This window comes from Scyliorhinus torazame, chromosome 27, assembly GCF_047496885.1.
Source record: "Scyliorhinus torazame isolate Kashiwa2021f chromosome 27, sScyTor2.1, whole genome shotgun sequence".
In the NCBI taxonomy this organism is placed as follows: Eukaryota; Metazoa; Chordata; class Chondrichthyes; order Carcharhiniformes; family Scyliorhinidae; genus Scyliorhinus; species Scyliorhinus torazame.
Window position 1 is genome coordinate 30,097,163 of NC_092733.1, and position 19,201 is coordinate 30,116,363.

Sequence of the window (19,201 nt, forward strand, 5' to 3'; positions counted from 1 at the left end):
GTGCCATTCAGTTGTTGTGGACGAGCTTGGAGCAGCATTGCTGCAGCCTGTCAGTCAGCCATGCTGCTGCGCACGCCGCTGCCTGCCCACTGAACCTAGTCCTATGGGCGCCCCCCACCCCAGGCCATCCTTCTCAGGTACCCTCTGGCCCCAGCCGACCCACCAACGGGAAGGGTGCACTCCATCTTGCTGGCTGGGATGTGTGTGGGGAATGGAGTGCTAATATGCAGCTGCAGTTTGTCAGTCTCGCCAGTGTCCGTCCCGACCCTGGCGAATCCGACACCCTTTCCATTGGAATCGATTGTGTTCCACGTGGCGACAGTGTTGGCCGCTCTGCAGCCGGTGAATTGGTCCAGATGCGGCGCCAGTTTTGCTGTCGTACAACTCCATGAATCCTGCCCCAGAGTCAACACTGAGTCTCAGGAACGGAGAATCCAGCTGAGTATATTTAGATTCCCCCGAGGCCTTGGATAAGGCATCTCACAGTCAATTCATGACTTAACGTGAGAAACGTGGAATCAGGGGACAAGTAACAAAATGGATAGCAACCCAGCCAGAAAACAGGGAATCAGACTGCTGAAGCTGGGAAATAATGTTCCATAGGGATTGGTGCTCGAGCCACAGCTATAAATGATTCAGACTTCAGAATTGGAAGCACAATTTCAAAATTTGTGGATGACACCAAAGTGGGGGGTGGCATTGGGCCAATTTGGAAAAGAACCACAAGAGAAGATGGGCCGGTTAGGTGGATTGACCATGTTAAATTGCCCCAGGGGCAGCAAGGTGGCACAATGGTTAGCACTGCTGCCTCACGGCACCGAGAACCCGGGTTCAATCCCAACCCCGGGTCACTGTCCATGTGGAGTTTGCATATTCTCCCCGTGTCTGCGTGGGTCTCACCCCCTCAAACCCAAAGATAAGCAGGATAGGTGGATTGGCCACCCCTTAATTGGAGGAATGTGCAGGTTAGGTAGCGTTACGGGGTTGTCGGGATAAGGTGGGAGCCTGGATAGGGTGCTCTTTCAGAGGGTCGGTGCAGATCAATGGGCCGAGTGGCCTCTTTCTGCACTGTAGGGATTCTATGATTCTTTAATATAGGAAGGCATTAAGAAACGTCTGTGTCTTTTGCAAATGAATATCAATGTGGATAAGTGTGGGGTGGTATATTATAGTACTCCTTTATACACTTTACTCCTTTATTTAAAAAATCCTTTGTCACATCATTATGACACCGAAATAGGCTGTTCAGCCCACCAGGCCTCTGCTTTATATCTCCTAATCTGGGTGCCCTACCCCGACAGAGGCCGTGACATTGGATTATAACCCTCCTACAAATTATAAATGACAGTCTGGTTGGAAAATGAATGCCCACACCTGTTACTCTTGTTACTATAAATGCCCACACTTGTTACAGGCAGCACAGTGGTTAGCACTGTTGCTTCACAGCTCTAGTGACCCAGGTTCGATCCCCGGCTTGGATTACTATCTGTGCGGAGTCTGCACGTTCTCCCCCGTGCCTGCGTGGGTTTCCTCCGGGTGCTCCGGTTTCCTCCCACAAGTCCCGAAAGACGTGCTTGTTAGGTGAATTGGACATTCTGAATTCTCCCTCCGTGTACCCGAACAGGCGCCGGAGTGTGGCGACTGGGGGCTTTTCGCAGTAACTTCATTGCAGTGTTAATGTAAGCCCACTTGTGACAATAAAGATTATTGTTATTATTACTCTTGTGCGCACTGCCTCAGGACCTTCAAGGTGCAGTATGGAGCTGCGCCGCTCTGAAGAAGCACCGAGCAGGTAGAGTTTAATGCTCACACCAAAGATTATAATGTGAACGCACAATGAGGTTTCCCCACCCCCCAACACCACCCGTCCACCATAAGTAACAATCAGAGTCACTGCCTCGGTGCACATGATTGTTTTATCCATTGAACGCAGTGTATCGCTGCGTGTGCCAAATCAGAAAACCGCGACTTCCAGTGGCAGCCACAGAGTGAGTGGTCGCACATTTGGTGGCTCCCGCTCGGGGTGGTATTTTTTTGGTCCTTCCCCACCCGATCTGAGGGGTGTTGGATGGCAAAAGGTGCATGAACGCTGAGGGAATGTAATACTCCTCTGGTGGGACTGGTCTATGGCTTATCGGACGAGGAGTGCAACGATGAAGAGGCAGCAGCCTGATCTAGAGGGGAATACAGGTGCGACACAGGAAAAGATGTCGGAGAGTGGCGGGACAGCACTGCCCACCCCATGGTCTGGCGAGCAGCTGGTGAACTTTCTCAACAGCAAGTTCCCGCAGCAAATGAAGGAGGCCTCCGAGGACCTGGTGTTTATGGAGCCGCTTCGGGTGGCTATTGAGCGTGTGGAACAGAGGCTGTAGGCTGAGGGCCTGGCAATCCAGAAGATGGAGGAATCGATGAAGGAGCATGAGGCTCGATTGACCTCGCTGGAGGCGGAGATGGGGGATGGTGTCAAGCAGCCAAAAATGACTGAGGGGGAAGATGGAGGATCTTGAAAACCGCTCCAGGAGGCAATATCGCTTGAACGTGGGGATGCTGAGGGGATTGAAGGAGCGCAGGCAGCTGAGTATGTGGTGAACATGGAGAAGCTGATGAGGGATGGGGTCTTTCACCCCCCTCTCGAGGTGGATCAGACGCACAGCGCACTGAGGAAGAGGCCACAAGCGGGGGAACCCCCAAAGTTGATGGTGGTGAGGCTGCACCGTTTCCTCGACAAAGAGAAGGATAGGAGGTGGACGAGGCAGACAAAGAAACGCATCCGGGATGAGAACGAGCTATCAGGACCTAGGAACCGAGCTGACCAAGTAGAGGGCTGGTTACAACCGGATCAAGGCTGCCCTCTACAAGAAGGGGATGAGGTTTGGGGTTCTGTACCCGCTCATGTGGGTCACACACCAGAACCAAGAGTTCTATTTTGACTCGCCGGAGTAGGCAAACGACTTTGAGCGACTATGGACTGGGAGGAGTGTGAGGACATTGAACTTTGGTGTGGTGTTATGTGCAGAATGTGGGCACAGAGGGTGGGTGGAGTGCTGAAGGTTATGGTGATGGGAGTGGAGAGGCTAAGTTGGCCTTTTGCTTGTATGGTTGTTGTTTGGGGGGATTGGAGGGGTGAAGGGTAACCAGAGGCCCCAGATGGGGGCCACCTTGCTAGCTGGTTGGGCTAGTTAACAGGAGCGAAGTGGGGGGTTGTCAGGAGGAGGGTGTGGGGCAGCGGGAAATGGGCTGGTTCTTTGGTTATGGGGAGGGGGTGGTTGGTGTGCCGCAGTTGGTTCGGGATGGACAGCGGTGGACATCCGGGGGGGGTGCACAGAGGTTTGCGGAGAGGGGGGGGCTGGCTAAAGAAGGGTTATGGCTGACTGGAAGGGAAGGGGGTGCAGGGAGCTCCCTGATCCAGTTGATTACATGGATCGTGCAGGGGTTGAATGGGCCAGTTAAACGCTCGCATGTTTTCGCACACTTGAGCAGTTTGAAGGCAGATATCATCATGTTTCTTCAGGAGATGCACCTGAAGCTGGGAGATCGGACAAGGCTGAGGAAGGTATGGAGCAAGTGTTCCACGCATAGCTGGATGTGAAGGCGAGGGGGGGGGGGGGGGGTGGTGGTGGTGCTGGTCAATAAGGAAGTGACCTTCGAGGTTGGCAGTATTGTAGCTGACCCTGAGGGCAGATACGTTATGGTTAACGGGAAGCTGGAGGAGACGCCTGTGGTTCTGGTGAACGTTTATGCCCCAAATTGGGATCATGCGGATTTCTTGAGGCGGGTATGAGGGAGGATTCCGACCTGGACACACATTGGCTGATACTAGGGGCTGATTTTAACACGTTTCTGGATCCGATGCTGGACTGATTGTGCCCAGGTCTTTGAAGGTTTCGGCTATGGCAAGGGAGTTGAGGAGGTTCATGGATCGTACCAGGGCTGCGGGTGGTGCAGGAAGAGGTTCAGCGGCCGCAGTGGAAGTTGAATGTGGGATTGTTGGCAGATAAGGGTGTGTGTGAGAGGGTGAGGGCGGCCATCCGAAGCTATGTAGAGGTCACGGCCTCCACGCTGTGGGAGGCACTTAAGGCCGTAGTAAGGGGTGAGTTAATTTCAATTCAGGCGCACAGGGAGAGGGGGGGAAACGAGAGGAGAGACTTTGAGGGTGGACCGGAGGTACTTGGTTGGGCCAAAGGAGGCGCTATTAAAGGAGCAACGAGGCTCCGGTTGGAGTGTTGTCCACAGGGAAGGCGGTGGGGCATTGTGGAAGGTCAGAGGGGCAGTGTATGAGTATGAGGGAAAAGCGAGCACGATGTTGGCGTACCAACTGAGGAAGCAAGCAGCAACAAGGGAGATCGGAAATGTGGGGGATGAGAGAGGCAAGGTGGTGTCGCCCCGGAAGGGTGCGAATGGGGTATTTGAGGCCTTTTACAGAAGAGTGTATGAGTCGGAGCCTCCCTCTGGGGAGGAAGGTATGAGGCGGATCCTGGATGGGCTGGAGTTCCCCTGGGTGGATGAGGAGAAGATGCAGGGATTAGGGGCCCCGATTGGGCTAAGGGAGGCGGTGGACTGCCCCGTTTGGATGCAGGCGGGGAATGCTTCGGGGCCGGATGGGATTTCAGCTGAGCTCTGTAAGAGCTTCGCTGCGGAACTGGGGCCCCTAATTGTGGGGATGTAGGGGAAGGGGGGTGCTCCCCCCACATTGTTGCAGGCGTCCATTTCATTATTTCAAAAGAAGGAGAAGGGTCCAGAGCAGTGTGGGTCGTACCGCCCAATTTCGCTGTAGATGCAAAGTTGTTGCCGAAGGTTTTAGCGTCGCGGACAGAGGACTGTGTGCCGGGTTTGTTTGGTGAGGACCAGACAAGGCTTGTGAAGGGGCAGCAACTGTCGACAAACGTGTGCAGGATGCTCGATGTTATTATGATGCCCTCGAAGGAGCAGGAGGTGGAGGTGGTGGTGGCAATGGACACGGAGAAGGCCTTTGGTCGGTTCGAATGGCCGTATTTGTTGGAGGTGCTGGGCCGGCCCGGGTTTGGGCAGGGCTCCATGGACTGAATTCGGCGCTGGTGGCTAGTGTCCAACGAACAGCACGAGTTCAGAATACTTTGGTTTGAACGGGGGACAAGGCAGGGGTGCCCACTCTCCCGGCTGCATTTTGCGTTGGCGATAGAGACATTGGCAATGGATGTCGAGGGGTTGGAGAGGGATTGAGCGGGGAGGGGTTAAGCAGAGGGTTTCGTTGTTTACAGATGATCTTCTGTGGCAGATATTTACTGATTCACAGAATACTACAGTGCAGAAGAGGCCCTTTGGCCCTCGAGTCTGCACATGATGTGAGGCTACCCCCCTCTACCCCCCTCCCAGGCCGTGCGTTCCAGACCACCCTCTACCCCCCTCCCAGGCCGTGCGTTCCAGACCCCCCTCTACCCCCCTCCCAGGCAGCGCGTTCCAGACCCGCCTCTACCACCCTCCCAGGCAGCGCGTTCCAGACCCGCCTCTACCCCCCTCCCAGGCAGTGCATTCCACACCCCCCTCTACGCCTCTCCCAGGCTGTGCGTTCCAGACCCGCCTCTACCCCCCTCCCAGGCAGAGCGTTCCAGACCCGCCTCTACCCCCCTCCCAGGCAGCACGTTCCAGACCCGCCTCTACCCCCCTCCCAGGCAGCACGTTCCAGACCCGCCTCTACCCCCCTCCCAGGCCGTGCGTTCCAGACCCCCCTCTACCACCCTCCCAGGCAGTGCGTTCCAGACCCGCCTCTACCCCCTCCCAGGCCGTGCGTTCCAGACCCCCTTCTACCCCCCTCCCAGGCAGTGCGTTCCAGACCCGCCTCTACCCGCCTCCCAGGCAGCGCGTTTCAGACCCGCCTCTACCCCCCTCCCAGGCAGCGCGTTCCAGACCCCCCTCTACCCCCCTCCCAGGCCGTGCGTTCCCGACCCTCACCACCCTCTGGGTAAAAATGTTTTTCCTCAAATCCCCCCTAAACCTCCTGCCCTTCAACTTGAACTTATGTCCCCTCGTAACCGACCCTTCAACTAAGGGGAACAGCTGCACCCTGTCCACGCCCCTCATAATCTTGTCCACCTCGATCAGGTCGTCCCTCAGTCTTCTCTGCTCCAGCCAAAACAGCCCAAGCCTATCCAACCTCTCTTCACAACTTAAATGTTCCATCCCAGGCACCACCCTGGTAAATCGCCTCTGCACCCCCTCCAGTGCAATCACATCCTTCCTAAATTGTGGCGACCAGAATTGCACACAGTACTCCAGCTGTGGAGAGCTGATGAAGAGTGAGGGTGAGGAGGTTAGGCACAAATGGGAAAAGGGTTTGGGGAGGAGGGTTTGGCGGGGGGGGGGGGGGGGGGGGGGGGGGGGGGGGGGGAGTTGAGGGTCGGGTTGCGAGAGAAAGCCCTGCAGAGTATAAACTGTGCCTCACCATGCGTGGGGTTAAGCCTCATCCAATTTAAGGTGGTGCATTGAGCCCACACAACGGTTGCGAGGATGAGCCAATTCTTTGCTGGGGTAGGGGATAGGTGTGTGCAGGGGGGGGGGGTGTCCATGGTCAGGGCGTGTCCAGAGCTGAGGGGGTTCTGGCAGAGTTTCCCGGATGTCATGCCCGAGACTTTGGACGTAGGGGTGGCCCCAAGTCCGGCGGTGGCGATATTTGGAGTGTCGGAAGAGCCGGGAATCCAGGTGGGGAGAGGGGCTGATATTTTGGCCTTTGCCTCCCTGATAGCCCGGAGACGGATTTTGTTGGGGTGGCGAAACTAACTCTGAGCCGCCAAGGGCGGGGGTGTGGGTGAGCGACCTTGGAAAAGATTAAGTTTGCCATACGCGGAGCGAGGGAGGGATGACCCTGAGGTGGAAGACGTTTATCGACTTCTTTAAGGTGAATTATGGTGTCCGCGGAGCGGAGGGGGTTTAGGGGCTTCATGTTCTTTCTTGTTTCAGGGAGGGAGGGGAGGTGGGAAGATAAGGGGGGGGGAATAATGTGGCGGGATGAGTTGCAGACCGTTTGGCTTGTGATTTTGTATCTAGTTTAGTTTTTCTGATATTTCTATGTACGCAAAATGCCTTTAATAAAATGTAAATCTCAAATCAATATAACTTTTCCTCCCCTCTCTGCTTTTTGCTGAGTACATGATTTCACCTGAATTTTAAGTCTCGCCCACGTGAACAGATCAACGTTTCTTATTTTTTCAGGTGCGGTTTCCGTCTCACTTCAGTTCAGACCTAAAAGACCTGCTCCGGAACCTGTTGCAGGTCGATCTGACCAAACGGTTTGGTAATCTTAGAAACGGTGTCAATGACATCAAGAACCATAAGTGGTTTTCCAACACAGACTGGATCTCCATCTACAAACGAAAGGTACTGTGACGCTCGCTAATTCGGGGTCTGTTTCACAGGGAGGTGGGTTCCCTGGGGGTAGTACTTTGTGCCGCCGTTTACTGCAGACAGGGTGGTAATGCATCTAATGCACGTTGGATGCCTGCTCCCATGATTCCAAAATGGTCGGGAGTTTCTATTTCATCTGACAGAATGGGCATACAGACCCACTCCGTTTGCCTAACTCAGCCTGCCCTGGGCCTTTGCTTCAGTGAATTAAGTGCCACGCAAAATGCAGGGATGCATGGTTACTACTGGAGATTCCCATTGTCACGTTTACCCGACAGGTTAGTTTCAATTAGCCAGAGGCATCCAACGTCACATTTAGACTGTATGACTGAAGGACTAATGTTTTATTTGACACAATGCTGCACAAGCTAAGGACGAGGGTGCTACAATATGGTTTTGTATTAAAAGGGAACAACAGATGATGTCTACGTCCAGGGCCGTTATGCTGGAGCTCTTATGGTGAAGAGTGTGTGATATGTAGGCTTTGGGGTGCATCTGGTGGCCATATTAATACTGTGGTTACCAGGGGAGGGCAAAGGGTCGGAATCCTACAGCGGGTAACTCACCTCCTGATCCCCCCCCCCCCCAAAAGCCTGTCCACCATCTACAAGTCAGAAGTGTGATGGAATACTCTCCGCTTGCCTGGATGAGTGCAGCTCCAATAACACTCAAGAAGCCCGATACAATCCAGGACAAAGCAGCCCCGCTTGATTGCTCCCCCTTCCACAAACATTCACTCTCTCCACCACTGACGCACAGTAGCAGCCCACATGTACCATCTACAAGATGCACTACAGTAATTCACCAAGACAGCACCTTCCAAACCCACGACCACTAGAAGGACAAGAGCAGCAGATACCTGGAGGCTCCCCTCCAGTCACTCCCCATCCTAACTTGGAAATATATCAGCCGTTCCTTCTCTGTTGCTGGGTCAAAATCTTGGAACTCCCTCCCTAACAGCACAGTGGGTGTACCTACACCTCAAGGACTGCAGCGGCTCAAGAAGGCAGCTCACCATCACCTTCTGAAGGGCAACTAAGGATGGGCAATAAATGCTGGGCCTAACCAGCGACGCCAACATCCCGTAAATTAATAAAAGAAAAAGTGGAGTAGTCAAGTTGAGGCAGCTCGTGTACGATGTCAGAGCATTAGGACAATGGCCATATAGTATTTTAGCATTGTACTGACTGGTTTGTTTTGGGGGTGGGGTGGGGGGGACGGTATGCTCTGTTCAACGCACATATTTGAGGGTCATTATCTGTGGTATATCACTGTAAGTGATGTGCCGCAGAGTCGTGGGGCTTGATTCTCCCAAAATGGGACTATGTCCCCACGCCGGCGTAAGAACGCTGGCATTTCACACTCATGATTTCTTGGAAAAAGATGAGCCGATCCTCTGACCTGCAGGCTAGAAGGGACCCAGAGTAGTTCACGCAGCTTTAGCTGCAGATACGGGCCCCGCACTTGCGGTTTTGAGTCCGCGCATGTGCACGGAGTCGGCTTCCAGCGGCCGCGCCGAGCGCCATGGCGGACTCGGACCACGGAGGCAGATGAAGACTGTAGGCCCCCCCCCGATCCGCCGCGCGCCCGAAGATCCCACTGGCCCGTTCTGTCCCCCGGCCGCCTATAAGCCCCCCCCCCCCCCCCCCCCCCCCCCCCCCCACCAGGGCGGCCACGGACCACCCGAGCTTCCCGAACGGCGATAGGTGGTTAGAACCGCGCCGTCGGGAACTCGGCCGGTTGGGAGCGGAGGATTGCTGGGCGGGCAATGTACTAGCCGCGCGGAGTACTTCGCGAGCACGCCAATTCCCGGGCCCCGGAGAATCTCCGGATCGGCGCCGGGCCCGATTCCCGCGTGAAATTGGATTCTCCGTCCCCGCGCCAAACGCGATTTCGGCCATGCGTGCCATAATAACTCCTTGACTCGAAAACTACTGAAATTGGTTTCTGCTCCTTTCCTCAGGAGGAACCTCCTTTCAAACCCAAGATGAGAGGTCCCGGGGACACCAGTAACTTCGATGAGTATGAAGAGGAGCCAATCCGCGTATCACTCACCGAGAAATACTCCAAGGAATTTGCTGAATTCTAGAGAGCCAAGTGAGAGGAAGCTGTAAATTGACTGGGAAACTTGACACTCGGCCAGAAAGGAAAGGAGGCACTGTTTGGATGGCAGCCCAACCTGTTGTATTTACTGAAAACTTGTGTTAAGTCTGTGCATTCCACCAGGTGGAGTCCTATCTTGCCGTGACTTAGAAGGGCCTGGCCCTCTTCTTCCCTTACACAGACTGCTCCTGCGAATCCTGAGGTTTTCCAGATAGTCACCATTCCCAATGACACACTAAAATTCTCTTTTTTTGCCGCCTTCCAGTAAGCGTTTGTATCTCATTGTGTCTGAATGTTATATATGTTCTGTGTTTTAAAAGATATTTTACTTATACATTAAAGCCCTTTAGTTTTTCTTTTTTTAAATGTATTTCCGAGTGAAGGGACTACTTTTCCATATCTGCTCTGACCGAAGACGCCCAAGCTTCTTGCAAACCGGTTTCACTCACTTCAGGAAGCTTCAGGACTGACGTGTCCAGAAATGTATCATCAAGTGTGCACCGTCGCTGGAGTTTGAATCCTCTGCACACTCCCTCGGGTCCGGTAAATGAATGGTTTCTGTATTTAAGGGTCTCGCATTTGAGCAAAAGATAATTGGGTGGCTGATGTTGTATTAGCCACGGGGGGGTGGCTTATCAGGCTAATAACGTGGCTTTCCTATTCTATCAATAACCATGAGTGCTTGATTTATTGTAGGTTCTGTAAGTTGGATACAAAAGCTCCCATGACACTATTTTAACATAGGGCAGAGGAGTTCTCCTCGATGTCCTGGCCAATGTTTATTCTTCAGCCAGTATTACTGCATGCGTTATCTGGTCATTGACACATTGCTGTTTTGTGGGAGCTTGCTTTGGGCAAATTGGATGCTGTATCATAATAATAATCTTTATTGTCACAAGTAGGCTTACTTACTGCAATGAAGTTACTGTGAAAAGCCCCTAGTCGCCACACTCCGGCGCCTGTTCGGGTACACAGAGGGAGAATTCAGAATGTCCAATTCACCTAACAGCACGTCTTTCGGGACTTGTGGGAGGAAACCGGAGCACCCGGAGGAAACCCACGCAGACACGGGGAGAACGCGCAGACTCCACACAGACAGTGACCCAAGCCGGAAATCGAACCTGGGACCCTGACGCTGTGAAGCAACAGTTCTAACCACTATGCTACCATGCCGCCCAATGGTTGCTGTGTTTCCGACACAGCAACCATTGACTGCATCGGATCTAAAGCACTTTGGGACTTCCTGAAGTTGTGAAAGTCGCTATTGAAATGCACGCCTATTCTTTGTAAGAGGATAGAATGAGCGAATTTGCAGCAAAGTCCCGGGCCCTTTTAACATCTAGACCCAAGCAACAAAAAGCCATTTGGCTCATCACAACCCACTCCTTCCTTCTCCCTCCTATCTCAGTGCCAAGACAGTACTTCTGTCTGTTTTCGGGATGGCGGACCCAAGTATCTGAGTCTCTTTTGGCCATCTCAAACAAATCTCCCCTTCAGTAGAGTAATGTACTGATGAGAAATGGGCAGCTACGAAAATGCAATCTGCCAGGAACAGTTGAACAGGAGAAACCTCTGTATCTGAAGCTCAGGTCATGAACTCCACGTACAAATCGGATGATGGGGTGATTGGCATTCCTACAGGATGCTGATGTCCCCTTCCATCATCCAATGCTGTTTGAGCCTCGTCCTGTGGCGTACCACTCGAGAGCATCATTCGTTTTACATTAAAAGTAAAATTACCAAACTGTAACAAAACTCTCGAGTTCGGCAGCAGACAAAAGAAACGGTTAAAGTTTGGATTAAACACACAGTTTTAAACGCTTTGGAAAGTCAGACTTTTACAGAAGTCCACGTGCTTCAATCTGCTGCCTGTTTTGTTACCTGAGCTGGGACCTCACCTGAGGAAGGAGCTGTGCTCCGAAAGCTAGTGATTCGAAACCAACCTGTTGGGACTTTAACCTGGTGTTGTAAGACTTCGTACTGTTTCGTTACGGGCAGCTCATGTTAGCCTCTGCTTTGTGTTTACTCCAAGATACTAGGGGCTTTTCACAGTAACTTCATTTGAAGCCTACTTGTGACAATAAGCGATTTTCATTTTCATTCATTTTCATTTCAGATACGTGGACCCTTCCCTGTGAAAGATGCTCACAACATCTGGCACACTGTCTTCATGGTATCTTAGATAAGCGCCATCAGATCATGCTTTGGGAGACTCGTATTACTTCCAAAGGTGTGTCATTTGTTTGAACTCCTAGGGAAAGCCGGATATGACTGTTTGCACCTTAAAGGCAAGTCACAGGTGTATGGAGTGACACGATAAAGGAACATTTTTCCAATTCTGAAACGGGGAGAGCTCACTGGTGTGAATATAGGAAATAACCACGCAGACACGGGGAGAACGTGCAGACTCCGCACAGACAGTGACCCAGCAGGGAATCGAATCTGGGACCCTGGCGCTGTGAAGCCACAGTGCTATCCACTTGTGCTACCGTGCTGCCTTTTACGTGAGATACCTTTTTCGTCCTGTCTCTCGGGCAGCACAGGAATCGGCAACTAATGGAGAGCATTGGATGTGCACCTATTGCGAGTGTTGTCAATATTCTCAAACGTTACTGAAATAAGATAAAGCTGACAAAATACAAAAAGGTAGATTTTATGGCTTCTTGCTTCATTCTCACATGCCCGTATGCGAGGTGTTGTGAGAACAGACCTACAGAGAGAGAGGTGGGGAAGTCATTGACAAGGATTGATTTAGCAGCTCCAATAAATGGCGGCAGCAAATGGACTAAACATTAAGAATAAAACCGAGTGAGAAGGAGTGAAGTACTCAAGAGCAATAATGGATACAGAAAGGCCTCTTGGACCAACCAGCCTGTCCCTCACCTGTACCCTCCACACCTCACAAAACAACGAAAATCCAACTGAACACTCTAGCCAATTGGGGAGAATAAACTGGAATATTCCTTTCAACTCCATTGGGCTGTCAAAATTAATCCAGGAGTCCATCCAGTCACTGGAGTATTGTGAGCAGTTTTGGGTCCCGTAGCTAAGGAAAGATGTGCTGGCCTTGGAAAGGATCCAGAGGAGGTTCACAAGAAGGATCCCTGGAATGAAGAGCTTGTCGTATGGGGAACGGTTGAGGACTCTGGGTCTGTACTCGTTGGAGTTTAGAAGGATGAGGGGGGATCTTATTGAAACTTACAAGATACGGCGAGGTCTGGATAGGGTGGACGTGGAGAGGATGTTTCCACTTGCAGGAAAACTAGAAGCAGTGGACACCATCTCAGACTAAAGGGACGATCCTTTAAAACAGAGATGAGGAATTTCTTCAGCCAGAGGGTGGCGAATTTGTGGAACTCTTTGCCGCAGAAGGCTGTGGAGGCCAAATCATTGAGTGTCTTTAAGACAGAGATAGATAGGTTCTTGATCAATAAGGGGTTATGGGGAGAAGGCAGGAAACCGGATTAGAAAAATATCAGCCATGATTGAATGGCAGAGCAGACTCGATGGGCCGAGTGGCCTAATTCTGCTCCTATGTCTTATGGTCTTATAATTTTGTGCCGCGCATATGGTTGACAAGAAGTGATCTCCACTCCAACCAGAAGCAGATCCATCTGTGGCTTGAAGGAATTTGATTTATCAATGTTCACTACATGTGCTGTGAATCTGCGCCACAGGTCCATTATTCTCCGGGAAAAGGACCACCTCCTGACATCTGACCTAGTTCGGCCTTCAGTTATCCTTCCCACGCAATTGTGGTTGAAAGGGGGCCATCTACGCAAACATGATTTGTTCCCCATATCATCTTGAAAACCCTTAATCAGATCACCCCCCACCAAGCAGAGATTCTGATGAACGGCCCTCAACCTGAACAGGTAACCCTCCCAGACCTGCCGAGTATTCAGATTTCCAGCATCTGTAATATTTTGGTTTTGTACCCCTAAGTCTGTGCTTCTCTGAGCTCCCAGCTCTTTTAGCCAATGTTTGACGGCTGAAATGTTTCAATCCATTGGCTGTCCTCTGAACCCTTTCCAAAGCCTCAGTATCGCTCGCTTTGGAAGAAGGCTAAAACTGGACAGGGCATTCTAACACACCAAAACTAGGCCCTGTACGAGAAACAAATAGTGTGCGTTGTCATTTGTTGGGCACCCTTGTACCTTACTCACCCTAGCTATCATCTCATGGCATTGCTCATGTACCTTTAGAAATCCGTGTACTGCTCGCTCAGATCTATCTCTCACCATGGGCCTTGGCACATTTCCCTGAAGGCAAAGCAGGTTGGTAACAATAATTAGTTTGGTGTCTATGATGGGAGTCAATTCGGTAGTCGCTCTGCCCACGTGTCTTTGGGTTAAACATCATTCACCAATCGGGAGCCCAATTTCCCCAGGGTATCTAGGTCGGCTTATAGTCGTCAGACATCCTCCACACTGTTGACTTTCTCATATCTTTGTATCATGCTTAAGTTTGTAAATTCTACCCCCAACACCTATATCTAAATAATTGGTTAAAATACGACAGAGCGACAGTTCCAGCACCGATCCCTGCGGGTAACCAGTGACGGCCAATTTGTGTAAGTCCAAGTCCATATCCAACTACTTTCCGCCTACAATCTTCAACCATTTCTCAATCCAGTTCAAGTTATCATTAATACCAGTATAGAATCCCTCCATGCAGAAGGAGGCCATTCGGCCCATTGAGTCTGCACGACCCTCTGGAAGCGCACCCTACCTAGGCCCAATCCTCCACCCTATCCCCATAACCCCAGCTAACCTTTTGGACACTTAAGGGGCAATTTAGCCTGGCCAATCCACCTAAGCTGCACATCTTTGGACTGTGGGAGGAAACCGGAGGAAGCCCACGCAGGCATGGAGAGTGTGCAGATTCCGCACTCCATCACCTGAGGTGAGAATTGAACCCGGGAACCTGGCGCTGTGAGGCAGCAGTGTGGACCATCGTGCCGCCCCATCTGATCGTGCAGCGAAACCTCTCGGGCGGTACCTGGTCCAAGTACCTCTGGAAGTCTTAAGTAGATAGTACTACTATCTTCAATACTATGTTTTAAGGCAAGACCTCCTCTTGAAGTTACGTAGGGTCTCGCTGATACATCCATTTCCACCCAAAACCTAATCATACATTATTTCCAAAGGATGCTTTCAAGCGTCTTCCTATCATTGACATCAAACCAAAGGTCGAGATCGTCCTGCCTCCTTTGATTGATACTGCTACTGTACTTACAATCTAAAGGAACATAAGCCATTGAAGGTACAGGCATGAATTTCTACCAGCACCTGCCTCATCTCCCTGAAGATGGAGATTATCTAAATCAGCCATTCTATTCTAAGCTAATTGTATCAAAGGCAATATGTTCATCTATTAGTTTTATTAAGATCGTTAATAATGACAAATCTGGTGGATTAAACTCGTCTGGTAAAGTAAAAGATAAAGCCGCCCATAGTCCCAGACGGCCATCGGCTGCTTTCCCCTTGGAGGGGGAGAGCTGACTGGTGGTGATTTAACCTGAGGATCACCACACCTCAGGTGAGGAGAACGGTTGAGAAGGCGGAGACTCCATCAGTAACCTGGCCGATATGGGATTTGAATCCATGCTGCTGGCCTTGCTCTGCATCATGAACCAGTTATCCAGCCAACTGAGCTAAACTGGCTGGGCTCGGCTGGTATCTGTCGCGTTGGGTGTTCCGATACACAAACGAACCAACACGGTTGAAGATGGTACAACTCTGTTTTATTATTCTGTACAATAATAACTATTAACTTCTGGCTGTGGTTCGTACTTCACCAGCTATCCTGTGGACCCAGCCCTAGCACTATCTTAGTGAGGCACTCAGCACATGGTGTATGTCTGAGTGGCACGCTGTGAGCTCTGTGCTCTGAGCTATCTCCTGCTGGAATGAGCGGGAACTGTGGTGTTCCCTGTTTTATAGTGCGTGTGCTCTCACTGTGATTGGCTGTGATGTGTGTGTGTTGGTTGGTCCATCTACCTGTCCATCAGTGTGTGTGTGTGATTGCACCATGATATGTTAATATGGATATCATGACATCCCCCCTTTTCACAAGGATATGTGCCTACATGGTAATAAATATTGGTGTGTATTGAGTGCATCTGAGTATGTGTGTGCAATATTTACAACATGTACATGAGGCTAAACTATATACATAGGAAGGTGTCAGGTGCAACAGAGCAACGAGGTTGTACCACAAACAAAACAAGTGCACTCATCAAATATCGAAAGAGAACTCCTGGAACGACAAGAAAGAAACACGTTAACATTATTGCACAACAATTCAGTGAGTCCAATGTGCAAACAGGATCATAAGTCCAGTCTATTAGGTGGGCGACGAATTTGGGTTGACCGCCTCAAGGGTGGGTCAGGATCCACCGGCGGAGGAATGGGCCTGGCCACGGGCGAGAGAGGAATAGGCAGAGTGGCAGGAAGCTTCACGAAGTCGACATCAGGGACAACAGGAGGGCGTGGCACCGGTGCATGATCACGTAGCGAGCGCGGAAGCAGCCGAAGGGCCAGTCGATTAAGCCGGCGAATGGAGCCATCAGGCATGCGAACCAGGAACAAACGGGGAGCCACGCGTCAGAGAACTTCGGCGGTTGCCGACCAGCCACCCTCCGGTAGGGTATGCGGACGTTGTCTCCAGGCGCCAGGGCAGGAAGATCAGTTGCCCGAGCGTCATGTGCCACCTTCTGCTGAGCACGCTGCTGTCGCATCCTTTGCAGTACTGGAGCATGGTCGGGTTTAGGAACATGAATGGATGGCACAGTGGTCCTGAGGGTGCGACCCATCAAAAGCTGGGCTGGCGAGAGGCCTGTGGACAGTGGGGCCGAGCGATAGGCCAGCAGGGCTAAACAAGTCAGATCCGGCATCAGCAGCCTTGCAGAGGAGCCGCTTAACGATATGGACGCCCTTTTCCGCCTTGCTATTGGACTGGGGATAGAAAGGGCTGAACGTCACGTGTGTGAAGCCATATGAAGTGGCAAAAGAAGACCATTCTTGGATCGCAAAACAGGGCCCGTTGTCAGACATGACGGTGAGCGGAATTCCACGGCGAGCGAAGGTTTCTTTGCATGCTCTGATGACAGCTGATGATGTCAAGTCGTGCAGGCGTATGACCTCCGGATAATTGGAAAAATAGTCAATTATAATGACGTAGTCCCTGCCGAGCGCATGAAAGAGGTCCACACCCACCTTTGCCCAGGGGGACGTCACCAACTCATGGGGCTGAAGTGTCTCGGGGTTGCGCCGGCTGTAACCTTTGGCCGGTGGGGCAGTTGAGCACCATGTTGGCGATGTCGTCGCTGATGCCCGGCCAGTACACAGCTTCTCGGGCCCTCCGCCTGCACTTTTCAACCCCGAGATGGCCTTTGTGCAATTGTTCGAGGACATGCTGTGTGGGATCACAATCCGGTCCAACTTGAGGAGGACACCATCAATGACGGCCAAGTCGTCCCGGACATTGTAGAATTGTGGGCACTGCCCCTTGAGCCACCCTTCCGTCATGTGGCGCATCACACGTTGTAGAAGGGGGTCAGCCGCAGTCTCATGGCGAATGTGGGCCGGACGTGCATCAGTAGCCGGCAGATTGGCCGATGTGAAGGCTACTTGTGCGTCAACCTGACAAACGAACCCCTCCGATTTGGGCGGTGTGCTCACTGCTCTGGACAGGGCATCCGCGATGATGAGGTCCTTTCCCGGGGTGTAGACAAGGTGGAAGTCATACCTCGGAGCTTGAGCAGAATGCGCTGGAGGCGAGGGGTCATCTCGTTGAGGTCCTTCTGAATGATGCCGACAAGGGGGCGATGGTCGGTCTCCACAGTGAACTGCGGAAGACCATACACATAGTCGTGGAATTTGTCGATGCCGGTCAACAAACCCAGGCACTCTTTTTCAATCTGCGCATAGCGCTGTTCTGTGGAGGCCATAGCCCGCGAGGCATAGGCGACCGAGGCCCATGATGCAGTGTCGTCCCGTTGCAGGAGTACCGCCCCAATGCCGGACTGGCTGGCATCAGTCGAGATCTTTGTGGTGTCGAAGAACGCCAGTACCGGGGCGGTGGTGAGCTTGATCTTGAGCTCCTCCCATTTCTTCTGGTGTGCGGGCAGCCACTGGAATTCCATTGTCTTCTTGACCAGGTGGCGAAGAGCCGTTGTGTGCGAGGCAAGGTTGGGAATAAACTTCCCCAGGAAGTTGACCATCCCGAGAAAGCGGAGCACTGCCTTCTTGTCTGCCGGCTGCGGCATGGCTGCAATAGCTGCCACTTTGTCGGCATCCGGATGTACCCCTGACCGGGATATGTGGTCCCCCAGAAACTTTAGCTCAGTTTGGCCAAAAGAGCACTTGGCTCGGTTGAGGCGCAGGCCTTGATCTCGTATCCGTGCAAAGACACGCTGGAGATGACTGATGTGCTCCTGTGGTGTGGTGGACCAGATGATGACGTCGTCAACATAGACGCGCACCCCTTCGATGCCCTCCACCATCTGTTCCATGATGCGATGAAACGCCTCAGATGCCGAGATAATGCCAAACGGCATCCTATTGTAGCAGTATCTGCCAAAGGGAGTGTTGAAAGTGCACAGCTTCCTGCTGTACTGATCCAGTTGAATCTGCCAAAAACCCTTTGAGGCATCAAGCTTGGTGAAAATTTTAGCCCGGGCCATTTCGCTCGTGATTTCTTCCCGTTTGGGTATGGGGTAGTGTTCCCTCATGATGTTATTGTTCAGGTCTTTCGCGTCGATGCAGATCCGGATTCGCCGGAGGGCATTTTTTACGCACACCGTGGAGCTGACCCATGGCGTTGGCTCCGTGACCCGGGAAAACACTCCTTGGTCCTGCAGATCCTGCAACTGCTGCTTGAGGCGGTCCTTGAGTGGTGCTGGGTCTCTACGAGGTGCGTGAATGACCGGGGTGGCGTCCGGTTTGAGCCGTATTCTGTAAGTGTAGGGCAGTGTGCCCGTGCCCTCGAAAACCTCCTGGTTGTGGGCGAGGAGCGAGTGGAGCTGCGCCCTAAAGTCTGCATCCAGGAAATCGGACGTGCCTTCTGGAGACAGAATGTGTATCCGCTGAACGAGGTGGAGGATCTTGCACACCTGTGCGCCTAGCAGAGAGTCCTTCGAGGATCCAACTATCTCAAAAGACAGTGTGGCTATGTATGAATTGTGTACAACCTCGAGCTGGCAAGACCCCATGGCCGGGATGACATTACCGTTGTAATCAACCAGCTGACAGCGGGGTGGCCGAATCTGTGGTTTGACCTTCAAGGTGTGGAAGGCTGACCATGCAATGACATTGGCGGAGGCACCCGTGTCTAAGCGGAATGTGATTGGTGATCGGTTGACCGTTAGGGTGGCACACCATTCATCACCCGGATTAACGCTGTGCACTGGCATCGGCTGGTGGGTCCTACTTGGGGACATCCGGTTCCTGTCTATTACCGCAATGCGAAAGGGTTCCCGATCGTCGGTATCACCGGTCCGCACGTCGTCAGGGTATGACTCTGTGTATGGGGGCTGAATGGCCCGCACGTCCCTGCGAGGCTGGCGGAATTGCGGAGAGTTGGCAGGTTGAGCTGCTTGACAGCAGGCAGCGTAGTGGCCCATCCTGCCACAGCGGAGGCATTGTCGCGTTTTGGCCAGACATTGCCGCTTTAAGTGTACGGATCCACAGTTGCCGCACGTCGTGACGTCATGGCG

General features: G+C 52.3%; 1 protein-coding gene across 9 annotated transcripts in view; it reads left to right on the forward strand.

Moving 5' to 3' along the window:
• The window catches only part of LOC140403326 (cAMP-dependent protein kinase catalytic subunit alpha-like), a 265,539-nt gene extending 255,689 nt beyond the window's left edge, over positions 1-9,850 (forward strand). For all 9 annotated transcript variants that reach the window (XM_072491191.1, XM_072491198.1, XM_072491193.1 and 6 more), the window contains exons 9-10: positions 7,186-7,350; positions 9,341-9,850. In XM_072491191.1, coding sequence (XP_072347292.1) covers positions 7,186-7,350; positions 9,341-9,466 — 291 coding nt within the window. In that variant the 3' untranslated portion in view covers positions 9,467-9,850. The remainder of the gene's footprint in view (positions 1-7,185; positions 7,351-9,340) is intronic.
• The last annotated feature ends 9,351 nt before the right edge of the window (positions 9,851-19,201 follow it).